A 17,369-nucleotide genomic window follows, 5' to 3' on the forward strand; every position below is an offset into this window, starting at 1 on the left:
AACAAAATCACTGCATACAGAAAGAACATTATAATTTATGTTGACACTAAACCTGTGGAAACACCCATGAGGCTCAAGACCTTTGAAGGAGTCGTCCAATAGCTCTCTCGCCGTCGTGATTAAGTGTTTGCTATGTTCTTTGCTAGCCTCTTGCCATCACAGCATGTGGACTCCAGCTGCCTACTCTAGATCTCAGTCAGAAAATACGAGCTGTGGGGATATCCCTTTACTTATTGTAGATCATTTTCTATGTCCTGCTATGAGAAACTAAGAATTCTTACACCACCCAACCCAAGAGTCATCTGAGGTAGGTGGCCTACTAATCTCAGTGGTCCTGGTACGTTTTGCCAGACTTCTCATACAAACCTTCAAAATCCAAAAAGTTGTCCTAAAAAGTATGAAAGTCTAATTTCACAAAACTTAACTTAGACCCTATAACTTCAATGGGTGTCTTGTTTTTGCATTTTGCTTGTTGCCTAAAGAGAGGTAACAATAACACTTTACAGTAGGCCTTTTTCAGTTGGACCGCAGTACCCGTTTTGTCCACAAACCTACACATGGCACTTCTAAATTAGCTTCTGCGGTTAAAAAAAATATGACACATGTTCATGCCTGAGTACAGTAGGCATGACTGCATCTGGTGTTGGCCATCAAGCGGTTGACCCATAACATGTTTTTTACGCCTGCAGGCAAAAAGCATCTGGTATCAATCGCCATGTTGTTGAGGTCAAGAATGGCGCGCATGACACAATGGTGTTTTTTAACAACATCTTTAGCATTTGACATCCAAACAATAACTTCACACCTTGAGCCGCTTGGGTCCTCAGACCCCACCAAGTCTGAATTTGAGTGGATGAAAAGTATAAAGTATAGTTAAACAAACATGTCTTGCTATACTATACCTTCATCTACTGTAACAGTGCATGATGAAACCACAAATGTCTTTACCTTGGCCTTTAAAGTTAAAGTTTGGTGCTTGAGAGTGGAAACTGCTGATGAAACAAGGGGTGCTAGCCTGCAATCATGAAGTTAGGTAGCACAATGTAATTTCTTATTAACACAATGCCATGACTTATTAACACGACATAAATTTGATAAGGATGATTGACAGCCAGGGGACTTAATACCGAGTGCCATTCTTGTTGGTTGGCACGCACAATACAGACTTATCTTGTAGCAAGCCTACATGTGGAAAATCAGTATTCTAGCATCATGCTTGTCTTCTTTATCCTGTAAGTGAAACACATCTAAGACCCATTGGGCCTTTCTATGAATCCATTAATTTGAATTAAGTTCACAGTGCTCCCGTGAAGCTCTCTAAATTAAAGCACATTGAGGGAGATGAATAATACAAATCCAGCTTCTCCTTCCTCTGCATTTTTACATGTAATTTTCAGGAGCTAAGTGCTTTGCTAAAGTAGCGCTAAGTGCTTTGTTAACATAGTGTTTAGTCCCTATGTGGTTCTTTTACAAGACCTGTACCCCACTGTGAGGGAAAAAAGACCAGAGTGATTTTCAACTTCAGTTTAACAATTAAAACATCACAATAACATTTTTCTGAAGTGAAACAGTTTGAAGCCACACATTTTCTAAGACTAGTGTTGGGATTTCTTTGTCAAATGAGTCGAGTTTAAAATAAAAAAACAACTATGCACCAACACCATGCAGCACTACACGACTGGTAGCCTACACATTAACACCATAGGCCTACTTCATCACAGAGGACTTCAAACTTAGTCTGAAAGTTTGACAAGACACACACACACAGACACACAGATAGACAGACAGACACACACACACACACGTGCACGGCTTACCTGTGATGAAAAGCAACGGCTAGCTAACCCTAAAGGCTAGAGGCAACTGTAAATGTATCTCTGTCGCCCTTACAAGATAAGTCGCCTCCTCTGCTGGTACCATGTTGCTCGTGTCGTGAGGGGCCCTTTAACATGCTTCCAATTACCCAAGTCTTCCACATCTAGAAAATCCAGCTGCTGACACCCTTTCTTCACTCTCTTCCATTTATTACTGACAAAAACACAGAATGAAGCCTGCAATTTTTTTTTACTCAGACAAGCATTACCATGTGAGAGGCTCATTTCCATAAAATATTCTTTGTCAAAATCCTCTAAAAAACGTGCAAATGAAATCGTTGTCTGTGATTTTATTGTAGAAGGAAGGAAGGGGCCCCCGTACATAGCGGATATAAATGACCTCAATTAGATGTTCGAAAAAAAAACCCTGCATAAGGTGCCTTACAAGTAGTAGACGGTCTGAATGACATGCTGTCGCAGACAACCATTTTCCTCTTTTTCGTGCATCACTTTGACGAGCAGAGTCTGCAGCAGCACTCCGAATTTGAAAATCAATGAGAGGAAAAGTGACTGCAAGAGGCGAGGAGGAGGACTTGGGAGCTGCCTTGTTCAATGAGTGAGCTGTTTGCCTGCCTGCCGTCTCCATTACCCACCCTCCAAAGGGGAAACACAACCAGTATTAAATCTGTCAGAAATGGACGCTTTAGCACTGATGAAAATGACATGTGACCACGGGTGTGATGTTTGGGGTGGGGGTTAGGCGTGGGGTGTCGTCACTGGAGATTAGCCAGATTTACCTTGGATGGCTAGTAATGTCGTTTTGCTTGATCCTGGAGATCTGTTTATGGTGCTGATTAAACGTGTGCGTCCAACCAAACCCACCCCTGCCCCCCACCCCCACCCCCACATCCCTTGCTTCATTTCATGCCATTTGCTTTATGGCTTCATTACGGCCATCACAAAGAGAGCTGTGAATTTCCACACACACACACTCTCTCTCTCTTGTGGTGATAATTCATGACTTTGCTGTAGTGTAGTAGGCCATTATGGATTCAGGCCTGTCAAGCTTTTAATGCATCTGCTTGATTGGCTTATTAGTTCCGTAAATATCAATAAGAGCATTCTGCTGGGAGGAAAAAATATAGTCCTCGTCTTCCATGTGGTCATTGCAATGTATTATTATTACTAGGCCTACAGACTGTTCTGCCACCCCATCTCCCCATTGGTACAGACTGCTTCATCATTAATGACGACATAGGCCTCTGTGCCTTACCACAGAGCACATTATGACCATTTGAATTAAAAACAGCCTCAGATGTCATTAGCTCTCCGTCCATAAATCATAGCGTGATATTTTCTGTCAGATTCTGGCAGGTCGTGTGTCCCCATGTAAGAAACTGTGACACGTCAAAAGGGTTCCTGACGTCTCGGCGAAGGGGAAGCTTGGATGCACACCAGTTCATCACGGCCAATAAAAGAGCCATCTATTAAAGACCTATGTTTTATGGTGCCAGCTGGGTATGGCCATTCATCTCAGTGCATCATATTAGTTGGTCAAAGTGTTTCAAGATGCAGCAGGGTGAGTGCATTCAGTGACCAGTGCTGCAAGTGTTGACATCTTTAAAGTGGCTAATGTCAGGCAAGATGAGTAGGCCTACAGGCACAGACGAGGTCTTTTATAGCCGATTTGTGAAAATGCTGTTCTCTTCTACAACAAAACTACTGAAGACTTGTTGAAAAGCGTAGGTATTCGTGTACTGGTAAAACATTTTTCAATCTCTCTCTGATAAACATCAGCATCTCAGTTGTAACCTTTAAATATTTTATTCTAGCATGTTTACTTTTAAAAGGTAGCATGTTTAATGTCACATGATCTACTGAATGCTGGTGTTTGAGGAAACTGGAGTTAGATCTAATCTAGACCATCCTTGGAGAGAGAGAGAGAGAGAGAGAGAGAGAGAGAGAGAGAGAGAGAGAGAGAGAGAGAGAGAGAGAGAAAGAGAGAGAGAGAGACAGACAGAGAGACAGAGAACAAATGTACAAATAAGCCATTGTAGAGGCACAAATAACCAAAAGTAAGACCGAAGCGGTGAAGAAGGCAGGCTACCTTTGCTGCGTGTTTCTCTGTAGCCTATGTGCTGCCTGCCTGGGCCGTGTGTGAGAGCAGCAGTGGAGGGCGAGTAATTTATGCACACATGTGCTTGCATGCTCCTCCGATGACAGGCCCAAGAGGAGGGGCACATGATAAATTGCTTTCCATTGGGGACCTCCACACAGCCACCATGATGTGGGTAAAAATGGAAATTGCTCTCTTTCACCATCGTTACATCAGCTGAAAGCTTGTGTGGGCCCCTCCAACGTCTAGCGATTTTTAGGGCCGCAGTGGCACAGCACAGACTTCTTCGTGTATGTGTGTGAGTGTTTTTTTTTTTTTGCTTTAAAGTTTTTAAACAGAATCAGTCTCGTCGCTGTGGTAGAACATGCACATTGGGAAGTTCATAAAAAAGGGAGAGACACATTGACTGCAGCTCTCTGACAAGGTGTGTGTAGCCTTCCTATTTTCTGAAAGACCTCATTATGAATTAATGTCGCAAAACAACTTGCCACAAGAAAGTAGGTAGGTCTATAACTAGGAATTTAACACATGAGGATAAACGAAAACGGTGCAGCAGTGGCAATGTGCCATTTTGAAACTCGTTGAACCTCGAATGTTCTAGTAATTGAGGCCTATGGGCCTAGCAAGTTTGGGGTTCTTTTCGAAGAAGTCTTTGTCCTGTCGACTCTTATTGAAGGAAGCCCGTGCCCCTGAAATAAATGTAAAAAATCCATCTCCTACATTTGCGTGCATTTATTGCATCGCCTCTTCTGAATTGTGAAAGCCTTGGAAGCTTGTCAACAAAGTTTGCCTGTACGCGAAAAGTTCTTTATGGTGAGCATTTTTCGCATTGGAGATCATTATGTTTTAAAATACAAAAGTGGGCCTAACAGCTGCAGGCTACATCAACTTTTTATTTGTTGCTTGTTATTAAAGTGTAATTATAATGTGTGCATATTTTAGTGGGCCTATAAGCCATCGAAATAAATTGTTGTTCTTGTTGTTGTTATTATTATTATTATTAGCCTATTATTATTATCGCTATTACTATATTAATAGTAATAATAAATCACACCATTTAACGTTGGATATTATGAAGCACTGTAGTTCCAAGAACTAGCAAACACAAACTCCCTCTCCATGGCTTACGCGCGCCCTGGCGCTCACACACACTCTGAATATGTTTTGGCTTGGTTACCCTGAGTTTTAGTTTTTAGTTACTGTAATAAAAACGAACAGATTTTGATAGCATTGCCATTAGAAGTGCACTATTTTATGGGATAACACCCACATACCGACGGCGACAACACCCAGGTTACATTGAAGAACTTCTCCGGTCGTGGCATATTTGGGGTAGGCTGTGGTTAGGACGGGTTATCAATATATTCAATACTTTTAAATAAAATTGTTTGGTTTGAAATATAATCCTACATCTAGTATTTCCATTGATTCGTGGAGGTGTTAGGGTTGGTTACTTAGAAGACACTCAGATCTGGAAGGTAAAAAGTTAAGTAGTTTTAACTACTTCAGGAAAATCGACGGGTTCCCGTAAGTGGTTTCTCCATATCTTTTACAAGGCAGGATTTTATGCTGTGCGTTACCATAACCCAACATGGGTGCTGCGTAATATCAGACTGACGTAGGCCTATATTTCTTTAAATAAAAAAACTTAGCAAACTGTATTTCCAAACGTTTGTGTTCGAAATAAAATATATTAAAATCTAGTTAATTTGAAACCACATTCACAATGGTCCAACTAACAGCTGCAAATCGTCCCTATGCCCAAAATCGTACTGAAAAGAAATTATTGACCCTAAGCCCATTCATACATCTTTAGAGCTCACGCCCTAATCAGCACACCAATAAAACAGCCAATAACCAAGTGGGGAGAGTATCTCAAAGGCAATTTAAAGAAATAGATATAGTGAAATTTGAGTGTCTGAAAAACAAGTCTCAAATAATGCTTTAACACCAACATGGAACAGAATTGTTTCTTATTTTTCCAGAATACATACAAAAAAATACCAATTCTCTTTCCATGGTATACACCTTAAAAATAACGGCAATTTAAAATTATGTGGACAGTCTGAAATTTAAAAACAAACATGCATGTAAATTATATCCTCTCAAAGAGACATTAAATAAGAACGTACAATACAATCATAGCAATTTCAAAATCAACATCGAACCAAACGCTCCTGTTTTATTAGTTTTCTACATGTTTCACTTTAACCTACAGCTCAGTTAAACGTAATGCACTTTGAGTTGCTCAAATATTTTCAATTGTATTATTGTCTGCTTTTAGCAGACATAAATAAATACAGTGAGTCCTCGGATCCAGTCCTTGGGGTGGAGCGCAGATATAAAAGTCTTTTATAATTTTAATCTGTATATCTATAAATTTCAGGAGTCTTTTATTTGTTTACTGATATCCAAGCGCCGAAGCTGTTGTGAGTCTTTGACCGTACAGTGCATACGGGGAGTAGTACGGGCCTGTGGCAGCAGGGACTGGCACCGGGGCGCCGGGGGTGGGCAACGGGCTCTTTGAGTACGGGTGGTAACGGGTGCTTAGTCCTAACGCGTGATGTGGACTCCTCAGGGCCAATGTCCCGGGACTCCCGGGGGCTCCTGACGGTGGCATATGCATATGGCACGCCATGGCCGCTGCCGCAGCACTCGCTAATGATGACGAACTAGGGTAACCAGATATCAACTTATCGGCTCCAGTGAAAGCAGTGTGTGTCCTCAAGTGATTAAGCAGTTCTTCGGATGATGAGAATCGCTTGTCACAAGGTCCGTTCGCCGACACCCAGTTGCAAACGTGGGGAAGGGGGTCGTTGGGGAGCATGAAACCATAGGGATACAAAGGGTGTCCACCAAAAGATGGCGGCGACGAGTGTACACTGTGTAAAGGGTGCGTTGGATACATAAGTGGGTATCCGGACTTCAAGGCGGAGGCAGCCGCAGCCGCCGCCGATTCGTGTGTGCAGGACGTGGCTGCGCCGGCCAAGTGGCTGGCACAGTGGTAACTCAAGCAGTAAGGGTCTCTGCAAAGACTAGCAGACATTATTGAAGGTGGGGATGCTCCGGCCAGTGGGCTTGAACCAGCTTTGCTGCAACCTAGTGAGCTGGCGAGTTGTGCGTTAACAAGGCTACCCCCGTGGGGCAGAAAGTGCTGGGGATATCCAGCGTAGGCCCCAGCTAAACTTCCAGGGTAGGTCATCCCCGCGGGCGGCAGGGGGAAAACAGTTTGGCCGGGTTTGTAGGGGGAAACTGGGGCTACCAGTCCCGAGCCCAGCACAGACGCAGATGAGACAGTTACTGTGGAGGACTCAGATGTCTTTGCCGTAGTGTCCTGGTGGCTGGAGCCATCTCCGTTTATTCCAGAGCAACTGACGCTTATCCTATTGTTATTCACACCATTCGACCCAGATCCATCAGACGAGCCACTTTTATTACAATCTGATTCTTTCTTGTCGTCCCTGTCGCCAACTTTTCCCTCTGATGGCATGGGAGATGCTGAAGTGCTGGAATTCGGGCTGCCTGTTCTTGGCGTAAACGGCTGACAGGTGGCGCTAGGCACTCGGAAACCAGACTTCTCTCCACTCGAACCCCCCGAGGACGCATCCTTTTTATCTGATGGTTTCGAATAAGGTTTAAAGCTAGATTTGTCATCCACGCCAATGTCACTCATTTTTAGAGGACCGGACTTCGAGTCCTTGTCGTTAGATCCATTAGATGTCACAGATGAAAGTTTGGAAGACGGAGGAGGGTCCGGTTTACCAATCTGCGAGCAGGTTTGCGCCAACAACGCCAGCGGACTTTTCTTGGCGTCAAGCTGCAATGAGAACACAACATTCAAGTTCCGAAATGTGTAACAGTAGCTTCAAACACGAAAACAAATAGCCTAATACATGTAATTGGTAGCCCGCAGTAACATTCATTTTGAATCTCCATATGCAACGTGACTGTTTAGTAATCAAATGTCCGATATTTTTTCACCATCTACGGACGACTATAAGTCCTTTGCATTTTTTTACACGGCCATACTATTATTTACAAAGAAACTGGAATGTATGTTAATCATGTAAACTATATTTCTTGTGCGTAAAGACGCAAGGATTACAGCCTATATTTCCGAATACTATGCTGTTTATTCTATGGATTGGGTTCCCCACTGTAAACCAGCTGTGACACGATATAAAAAATATTGCCACACAATACATTATATCTTACCTCGATTGGACTAACCGGTGTCGATGGCAAAGGTTGTAGATATTCGGGATGCAAAATGTGTCCCGTCCGTGCCGTAAGCATTTTCAAAACCTTGATAGGTAGCCGACTAGCTTGCCGTAAAGGGTCCGATGGAGGCGCCGAGTGCAGGAACGGCTTGCTGGCGGTCGCGGAGTGGCTATTCCGTAAGTTACCGTTTTCCCAGGCTAAATGTGTATCAGTATTTCTTGGTGTAGATACCGAGGGCGATGTGATCATGACCCAATTCTCTCCCGCTGTGAGAACAAGTCATTTATGTGATCTGCAAATAAATGTTCATCTGAAGAAATGAAAATGTTCAAATTCAGCAAATTTAGTATATAATCCGTTTGGCCGAAGTCGAAAAGCAGTGCAGAGCCGTGCAGTGCGAAGCTATCGCTGATCGGAGGCTGCGTCTGGTACCACAGGCATTGCGCGTCGTCTCTCCTTGCAGGTCCGTGCGCTAGTCCTTCCAACCCAGGAACTGGTAGAAATTTTCACTTCAAAAGCATCTGAATTAGTCCGAGATTAAAGCCTTTGCCGCCTTCCAATCAAATGGGACCCCGAGGTGATTGGAGGGTCAAGGGGATGTGACGTTCTCCTTTCTGCAAGCGCTTCTATTTTGACAGCTTTGGGGGTGGAGAGTTTGTGCGCAATATTTTGTGTGTTGAGCACGCCTGTGCCACTATTGCGAATAATAAAGAGGGCAATGTTTTTAAGCAGAGAATGCAATGTTTGTGTTGAAACAAGTCGAAAAAATCAATTTAGAAATAACCAACCACAGCAAGCGTGTATGCTTTATAACTGCGTAATGATCTCGTTATAGGCTACAGGATCCCTAATCCATTCCAAATGGTTTGTAGACCATAAGAAAAACACAAGTGAATTAAAAGAAAAACTAACACCGCTCGTAACGGAAGAGTAAAGCCATGTTCTAACGGTTGAAAATAGTTGTCTAGCAAGAATTTGAATATTTTCTCGCGCAATGTGATAGAAAAAAAACATAATCCATAGCCGCGCCAAGTATTTCGCCCCTTCTCTTTCGGTTCGTCGCTAGAAGTTGCTCAAACCATGAGATCAACTTTCCTGTTTGAATTCCCCAATCAGACAAGCGTTGACAGGAGCAGACCAATGCAGAGATAGAGGGATGTGAATGTCACATGTTTTCAGTATAATATACACCGCCCTTCTATTTCTATCTCCACCCCTCCGTCAACTGTCAATTCTGCTCGACCGCAATCAATCAGTTATTTGTCAGTCGCTGTCAATCTACTCTTGATTTATGTCATCTTTTGTTGATGATTACAAGGCCGAAATGACGGGGAGAAGAGCAAAAAGAACTTAACAACTCACTTTGATTGGGTGATCTTTATGACATTTGTGTTCATGGGCTATCTTAGACTTGGTGGAATAGTTTGGAGGAACCAGTCTCCAGACCCGATATCATTTACGTCTCAGGCGAGGTCCGTCGGCGAGGTAGATTGTCTCACAAACTTTTCTCCAGACATGAAACACGCGTGCGTTTTAACGTGCTTAACTAAATTAAATATGTTTTGAAAACAAAATATTATGCACTTTACAAATGCGTAATATATTTTTGGACAAAACATAACTCTCAAGAGAACATTCGTCCTTATTTGAGCCTGGGTTATCACAGCACAACACCACAAGGGCAATAACAGCTAGACAGTTTTTCCCACTTCATTTTTAAAAGCTGTATCGCCGACCTAAGTCATCTTCAGATTTAAATATATATTTCATATTGTGTAGGCCAATTTAATGAATAAATTATTTAATTTATGAGACTCAAACTTGTCATCAAAATAAATAAAATACTATGACGACAGGATATATTTAGGAACTTCGGTGTGTAGAGTAGTTGTGCATGGACGTGTTAGGCTACAGGCCCCGTCCCTTGTGAAGATTGGACCTGGGGAGCACGGAGACCAGATGAGCACAGATGTTCCCATATTAACATGTCAGGATGTTTATGGCTTTTGTACATTATCCCACCTCGGTGCTCAGGACAAAACTTAATTCCCATTAACTCTTTACTGCAACAGGATATTAAATCATTTTGTAGACCTATATTATTTATTTCACTTCACACGATGACAGGGGATTAAGAAAACAGAATGTGGTTTGACAGACGCTTGAGAGGGGAAGTTTAACATGCCTTGAACTACTATTCACCGCTGAGATGCGTAATCAGCATTGAGGCTCCGGGGCAGGCGGGTAGCCTTTCAATGCGGTTCGCCTTTCATCTCAAACGGGATGGAGGCGCTCAATTAAAAGCCTATCAGTTTGTAAGTAAATCAACGCCTATCAAAGTTGTCACATCAAACAAAACGATTATTATTGCAACCCGCCTTCCCCATTAATCTCCCTCTGCGCTAATCCGTTTGACAGGTCATCTTGGAGCGCAAGAAAACCTGGAGTGGACAGTAGCCTACAAGAGGTGACACAATGGTGTAAAAAATATCACCCGGCCCAGAAAAAAAATGCCACACAAAAAGACATGAAACACCCACTGCATTAGCCTACTGACTGAAAACTAAGAGACAGGACTCGGCCTAGAATACTGGCAAAAGTTTAAAAACAAAACAAAAAACAAAGTGGTGATTAGTTCATCCTTGTTGCAAGTTAAACATGAGCCAAATCCGTAGGCCTACTTAAAAAAAATATTTCATAAAAATAACCTACGTTGATTTGATAACAGTGTATCCAACACAGGTCAATTTTATCCATTGCTATTTCACACAAAACATCATAGTACTCTTTCACTGTATCCATGGGCTGACGTGCTATACACACAGAGCTCATCTGAAGCCCGTCGCTGATAACTAACCCGCACTTGTGAAACCTTCCTGTTTGTAGTTAGATCGTATTGCTGTGAGCTAGCGGGACACACACGCTTCACGTTTAAAAACTACACCCAGAGTGTTACAGAGCAATTTTCCTATTAGCCAACGATGTTCAAGTTTTTTTTTGACAGAAAAATATCTTTTTTATTCATGAAGTATCTCAGAAATGTCTTCCGATGTCAAATAGCACATATCACCAACAACTTTAAAACGCCTAACATAGTAGAGTAGCCTGTCATTTCACTATATGCAAAGACGCATGATTGATAACAGCGTTGCTGTTTTCTGCAAAGGCTGTCAGTGCGTGACACAATGCGTGAGTTATTAGGGCAGAGAAGGGCAACCATAAATATCCAGCGTCAGGCAAAAACTCTCTTTATTGTCTACATGACGAATGGGCTTGTGCACCAGACACCAAATACTCCGTATTACCCTTAAATGGAAACACATTTTGTGACCATAATTCATGGCGTTTAAGAAGAAAGTTTTAAATGTCTCCCATATATTTCACATCTGAGCCGAGCTTATTAATCACTCCCCGCATACATACAATTTATAGTAACCTACTGCGGCTGAACCTATTGTATATGGACGTGCGGCTCATTTGGGGTTTGGGTGAAAAGTGTAGTTCGCTGCACGATATATATATGGAGTTTTTGTTGCTGCAATATTTCTATATTTGTAACACGTGCTCACTTGTAATACCAGTTTCGTCTGGGTATATTGCGCGATATGGCACTATAAATAATATTTGTGCGTGATATTAAATTGGCCTACACCATTTTTAAAATATTTTTGTGCGAAAGAACAGTGGCAATTCTCCTTTCAGATCAGCAATTCTCCCTTTGGTAGTCGCTTTCACATGAGGCTGTCTTGTCCAGCACGCATGGGACGTGCGTAACAGCAAGTGGGGACCCGCGAGATTACCAAATTACGCAGCGCTGTTTGTGACAAAATCTCTTAAATTAAAGGACACTACTTCTTACAGGAGTTCAGGATTTAGTTAGATTTTAAGTTTTAAAGACGCATGCACAAACAGCACGAAAGAATTCTCAAAAGGAGACTGCAGCAGACCACTTTACCTGAAATTACAGTCTAACGCACTCCGATCAACCGTTAAGAAATGATGTAATACTCATAAACCCCAAAACAACAGTCCTTTATTTTCTGGTGTGGCACTTCAACCCCGTCACAACTCAAAACAAGTTTGTAAGGGAAACTGCTAATCATCCTGCCAAGGTCTACACAGAAAATCCACTGACCGCTGTGAGACAGTCCATTCCTTCCAATATTGTGCTGCTTCCGCTTGGAGGAGGGATTGTGGCGATGACGTTGCCTCGGAGAGTTGAAACCCAAAAACTGACCAATATTTTAAGCTTCAAAGGCAAACGCTAAACGGTTACTCACCAGTGTTTCACCATAATAACACAAGACATGACAACACTGTTTAAGATGAGTGGAAGCTCTGCTGAAATATAACCGATGAACTGTGGTTAAACGACAATGGCTGAAACAGACGCACTCATTGTTTCCAGATTTAAACCGCGCCGAGTGAGCTCTTTCGACACTGTAATCTACCTTTCAACATAACAGCAACAAATACATTCGTCAGTAAAACTAACATAATCGGTAAATGTGCATGTAAAGGATTTCAGATACGTTGCTAAGTAGGTCAAATGTACCCGAGTCTTGCAGCCAACAGCCACATCTTGCAATTTAAGAGTGGCGCGTGGTTCAGCCAAGATCAGCTGACTTGAGCATGCGGAAGAAGTAGTCTAAATGAGAAACGCAAAGTTCTGGGGAAAAGGAGCTAAAATCCCAAGTTAGAGTTAATACATATTTCAGTTTTAAAGGCGCGCAGGCAGAATACTGCAGCTGGTTTAATATTATTACGACTTTATAAGCTGTCACAAGATAATGGCATACACCGATTCATTGGTCGTCAGTGGAACGCAAGTAAGTTTCGCTTAAATCTTATAAGTTGAAAATGTAGTTGTAGTCGGTGCTCTCTATTAGCTAAAGGGACGCTGCAATACGTTTTTGTTGATGTGTTCAAATTAACTTTGTGAAAATACAACAAATGATGATGACAGTATGGAAGGAAGTCATGTGACGCTACCACTTCAAGAAAGAGAGGTAGCCTACTGCAGAGAACAAGTTGGGGTACTTTAATCTAAAGCTGAACGCCATCCACAAGAGTGATCTACATTATGAAGTAGAACAGCTTAGCCTAATGCATACCCATCAATAAGTCTTAAAAAGAAATTGAACTGATGTGACGCACTACAATGTTTCTGTTGATACAGGTGTCATACATTGGACAAGACTGTGAGGAGGTGCCAGGTTTTCTTGGAGAAAGATTTGGGGGATTTGCTAGACGGCTAGATCTCAGTTTTAACAGATTAAGGTAAGCATGAAGAGCAATATTATCATTGTCTAAGTGGTTCCCAGTGTACTTACATGCACCCATTGTTGCCTGTGGACATCTGCAAAGGTGGGTAGGGGTGGCGGGCAATCAGGATGCTGTTACTGAGGGTTGAATGGATGCTCATCACCCATTACCCAACATATTTTCAAAGTCATATTCCCATACTGCGAGTCTGGGTAGAGCTAGTGTAACAAAGTGGAGATGCAAATATGCTACTTCTGTGTTATTACAGAAAACATTTCCGTAAATGAGACTGAATAAGGTGCCTTGGACTTGCTCTCAATGGCGACTGGCCCGGCTAGGGGTGACATGTCATTGGCTCTAGTACAGATGACAATAAATGCATATCACAAAACTCATAAACAATTTCAAGTGTGGAAGCTACATTTAGACCAAAAATAGTATTTACAAAGACGTACAAAAACTCCTAACCCCTTAAGACACAGCCCCTGTTATAAATTAGCTGTTACCAGAAAGGCAATGACCAAGTCGTAATACTAAAGGCCCTTTGCACTGTCCTAGTGGTGTAGTGCAAATTCATTTTTTTCAGTGACTATTACGCTTCAGTGGTGGAACGGGGTGTGTTAAAGGGGCTATGTTACTTTAAGCTTAGCCTTAGAGCATGGTGTTGCACTGTGTATAATTCAGTCTTTTCTTGTTATATGCTATGCATATGCATTTATATCTGTCATCTGCACTGGCTGGAAACAAACCATCTAATGCACACAAGTGTTTCATTTTGCATAGTGTAATATGTTCTAATGCAAGGTCATTTCGATCAGACAGCAACTACATGTAGTTTACATAGTGTAAGGAGGGGTGGGAAACTTTTCGTTATGTGAGGGGCCACTTCAACTTTTATAAAATCCTCCAAGGGGCATACTATGAACACAAACCAGGATATCCCCCTGCACTTTAGGCCTATATTGAAGGTATCCACCTTTTCAACAGACCCCACCTTCACTAGGTCTCCTGGAAATATACCTTAATTGTATTGCAAATGTCATTTGCAATATTGCTTTACAAAACATGTAAGACTGAAAAATGAAAAAAGGTCGCACCATGCATAGGTTTCTTTTTATTTAAATAAAAAGAAACCTATGCATGGTGCGACCTTTTTTCATTTTTCAGTCTTACAATATTTTGGTCAGCACCCTTAAAAGGAAGAAAAAAACTGTTGGGTGACGCCTGCTCCAACCCTTATGAACTTTACAAAACATGTTCCATTTCATGTGAAACTGCATAACATTAAAATTATATCGGAGGCCAGATATGATGGCCCCATGGGCCATAAACGACCTGCGGGCTATAGGTTACGTGGCGCTATTCCGACATGTCGCTATTCCGACGTTAATGTCTATTGTCGGAATACCGACACGTTTTCCACCGTCCACCGCTATTCCTACATGCCGCTATTCCTACATGCCGCTATTCCGACATCCCAAACCTTAACCCTAACCCTAACCCTAACCCTAACCCCTAAAAAGTGTCGGAATAGCGACATGTCGGAATAGCGCTATGTCGGAATAGCGATTGCCCCCCAGGTTGGTTCCCCACCCATGGTGTAAAGAAACCAGCTAGTACAGTTTGAAATCTCCCTCATTAGATGAGATTAGATTAGATAGAAATCCTTTATTGTCTGTTACACATTAAACAGAAAATTGTCTTTGGCATGGCGCCGATCATTCTCACAGACATTAAACAAGACATTAAACAAGACTTGACAAGACAATACAATACATCTATGCTGAGGCTGGATATCTGGTCATTGTTCATCTTTTGTTGAGTAGGGCTAAAGCTGAGGGGATGAAGGATTTCTTATATCCTTTTTTTTGTGTGCTAGTGGGTTAGGGTTAGATTGGGGTTACATTGAAGCGTCGACCTGATGGAAGCAGTTGGAAGGAGTGATGGAGGGGGTGATCAGCCGTCTATGATCAGATACTCACGCAGATAATCAGCCAGGAGCTAGGAGGCTAGCTTCTAGCTGACTTGTAGCGCTTCTGCCTCCCACTTGAGACATAGCAGGTTTCAATCTGGGTGTGCTGCAACCTCTGGTTACCCTGACCCCTGAAGCTATATAATCAGACGGCTGTATGGAGGAGCACACCATGGGTGGTAACCATCACTGTCGAGCAGGATTTTGTTTTATTTGTTTGTAAACACATCTGTTGCGTCCGGACCTCTGTCCTCAGTTAAATTAAATATGATGGGTAGTCAGACCACGGTTTTATCAATAGCTTTGTCAGCCAGCAAGACACAGATATTTTGCTTTTTCATTTTGTACCAACCAGGGAATCCTTGCTCTCTGTAACTTTTGTTCCACATTTTCTTGGTGTTGTTTACAGGTGATGGCAAAGAAAAGGTGTTTGTGAATGATTGAGACCATGGACGTTGAGTAAAAGTAGGCTACTTCACGGACAATAGACAGTGCAGTAGTTGTAAAGCGGATAGCTAGTAATTACATGTGTAATACACATTGTTTGATTGGTTTGATGTGTTTGATTCTTATTACATATGTTGGGTTACAAACTACATCTCATTATTATTGTGAGGATACTAAACACAGAAATTGCTTTTCAGATGGTTTTGTGAATTAGTTAGTGGATTTTAAACTGAATTGAAGGCGGTGAAATGTCCTGTCAAGTGTAAAGACTGGCCTTATTTTTGTTTTCGTAATAGTCATTTTAGTTAATTGGGCAAGGGTAAGAGCTCTCTCAAAGTGAAACTCAAATGCAAGAATCCCATTGAGTATAGGTACGTAGATGACTTTAGATTAAGGTCCCGCAGTGTGCCATGTGAAATATCATGCGGAAGTGGGCTGTCTTCAAATGCATCTGAAACTGATGAAACTGTGAAAATGCAAGTGGCTCCACCTGTCACGCGCATAAAATGTCTTCCCTCATTAAGTGTCCTTTAAATGTTGCATTATGCGCGTCATGAGCCCCCCCAGCGCACATGATCACCCACTCTGTGTCCCATTATTGGGCTGATCAATAAACCTTGCATGTTAATAATGCACGGCAAACACTTTAAAAGACTCTTTTGACAGGATGTGTGTAGCAGCACCTTGTGGCAGCTGGTATGGTGGATGCCAATTCAAGTGCACAGCTGGCAAAGCTGATCTGACAAGTAAAAAGAGCGGAGGGAGAGATGATGGCTGTAAGGTGTCTTTTGTTTCAGGGTCCTTTTCTTGACCTGTCAGGCTGAGAGAGAGTCTGAATGGGGATCTCTCTCTGTGATGTGGAAATTGGGGCTCTTGGTTGGAGCGTTTGGTCTTTCTTGGGCAAGTTTTTTTGGATTCCGTTGGCCCTAATTGATTTGCTTTGCAATAGTGTCTATCACACTAATTCCCCAAGTTGCTCACAGCGTCAGTGTGTTCTGTTCTCTAAATGCATCAGAAAAAGAAAAACAGTTGTATTTATTTGAAAAGCATGCCATTGCTAACATTGTTGCTAACAGTTTCCACATTTGGGAAGAGCATTTTATTTGTTTTTCTAGAGTCCTTTGGGTTAGAAAACTGTATCACTAATGTTTAATAGATGCTTTATTATTAACAACTTTAATGCCAATGCTAATAAATGTTAATGCAATATTGTAGCCTACGGTTTATCTGGGTTAAAGTTAAACTGTAGAGTAAACAAGTGGAAGTGAAATGGTCGAAGATTTACAGATTCTTTTTTGTTATGAACATTTTTTACCCGTAAGCTGATTACAATATCAGTGTTTTTGCATGTATATTTGGCATCTTGCCTCTTGCAGCCTAGTTGGAGAGGTATATTCAGAATAGATTTAAGTCCAACTGTAAGAGTTGGTTTGTTTTAGGTTGGTGATCTTTTAAGTACTTTTAAGTTTACTGGCTCATGTTGTGTACTGTACGGGGTCTAAAGTTGAACTTTTCAGCTCTGAATTTAAATTCC

At 41.9% G+C, this 17,369-nt stretch overlaps 2 protein-coding genes across 2 annotated transcripts in view; one reads left to right on the forward strand and one right to left on the reverse strand.

Annotated features, from left to right (window-relative positions):
- Positions 1–4,969: 4,969 nt before the first annotated feature.
- znf503 (zinc finger protein 503) lies at positions 4,970–8,728 on the reverse strand. Its single transcript, XM_063191779.1, has 2 exons — positions 8,146–8,728; positions 4,970–7,747 (listed from the first exon to the last, which is right to left on the reverse strand). The coding sequence occupies exons 1-2, from the start codon at positions 8,398–8,400 to the stop codon at positions 6,332–6,334; spliced, it is 1,671 nt and encodes a 556-aa protein (XP_063047849.1). The 5' UTR covers positions 8,401–8,728; the 3' UTR covers positions 4,970–6,331.
- Positions 8,729–12,794: 4,066 nt separating this feature from the next.
- Positions 12,795–17,369, forward strand: part of lrmda (leucine rich melanocyte differentiation associated) — a 264,754-nt gene continuing 260,179 nt past the window's right edge. Inside the window, exons 1-2 of the mRNA XM_063191103.1 lie at positions 12,795–12,980; positions 13,331–13,431. Coding sequence (XP_063047173.1) covers positions 12,942–12,980; positions 13,331–13,431 — 140 coding nt within the window. The 5' untranslated portion in view covers positions 12,795–12,941. The remainder of the gene's footprint in view (positions 12,981–13,330; positions 13,432–17,369) is intronic.

The sequence above is a fragment of the Engraulis encrasicolus genome, chromosome 24, assembly GCF_034702125.1.
Source record: "Engraulis encrasicolus isolate BLACKSEA-1 chromosome 24, IST_EnEncr_1.0, whole genome shotgun sequence".
NCBI lineage: Eukaryota > Metazoa > Chordata > Actinopteri > Clupeiformes > Engraulidae > Engraulis > Engraulis encrasicolus.

What these genes read in the sequence shown, in the direction of transcription:
- znf503 (XM_063191779.1), bottom strand. Translation starts at nt 8,400, where the DNA reads ATGATCACATCGCCCTCGGTATCTACACCAAGAAATACTGATACACAT. An exon ending in CACCGGTTAGTCCAATCGAG is followed by an intron (nt 7,748 to 8,145) that starts GTAAGATATAAT and finishes TTCTCATTGCAG; the next exon opens with CTTGACGCCAAGAAAAGTCC.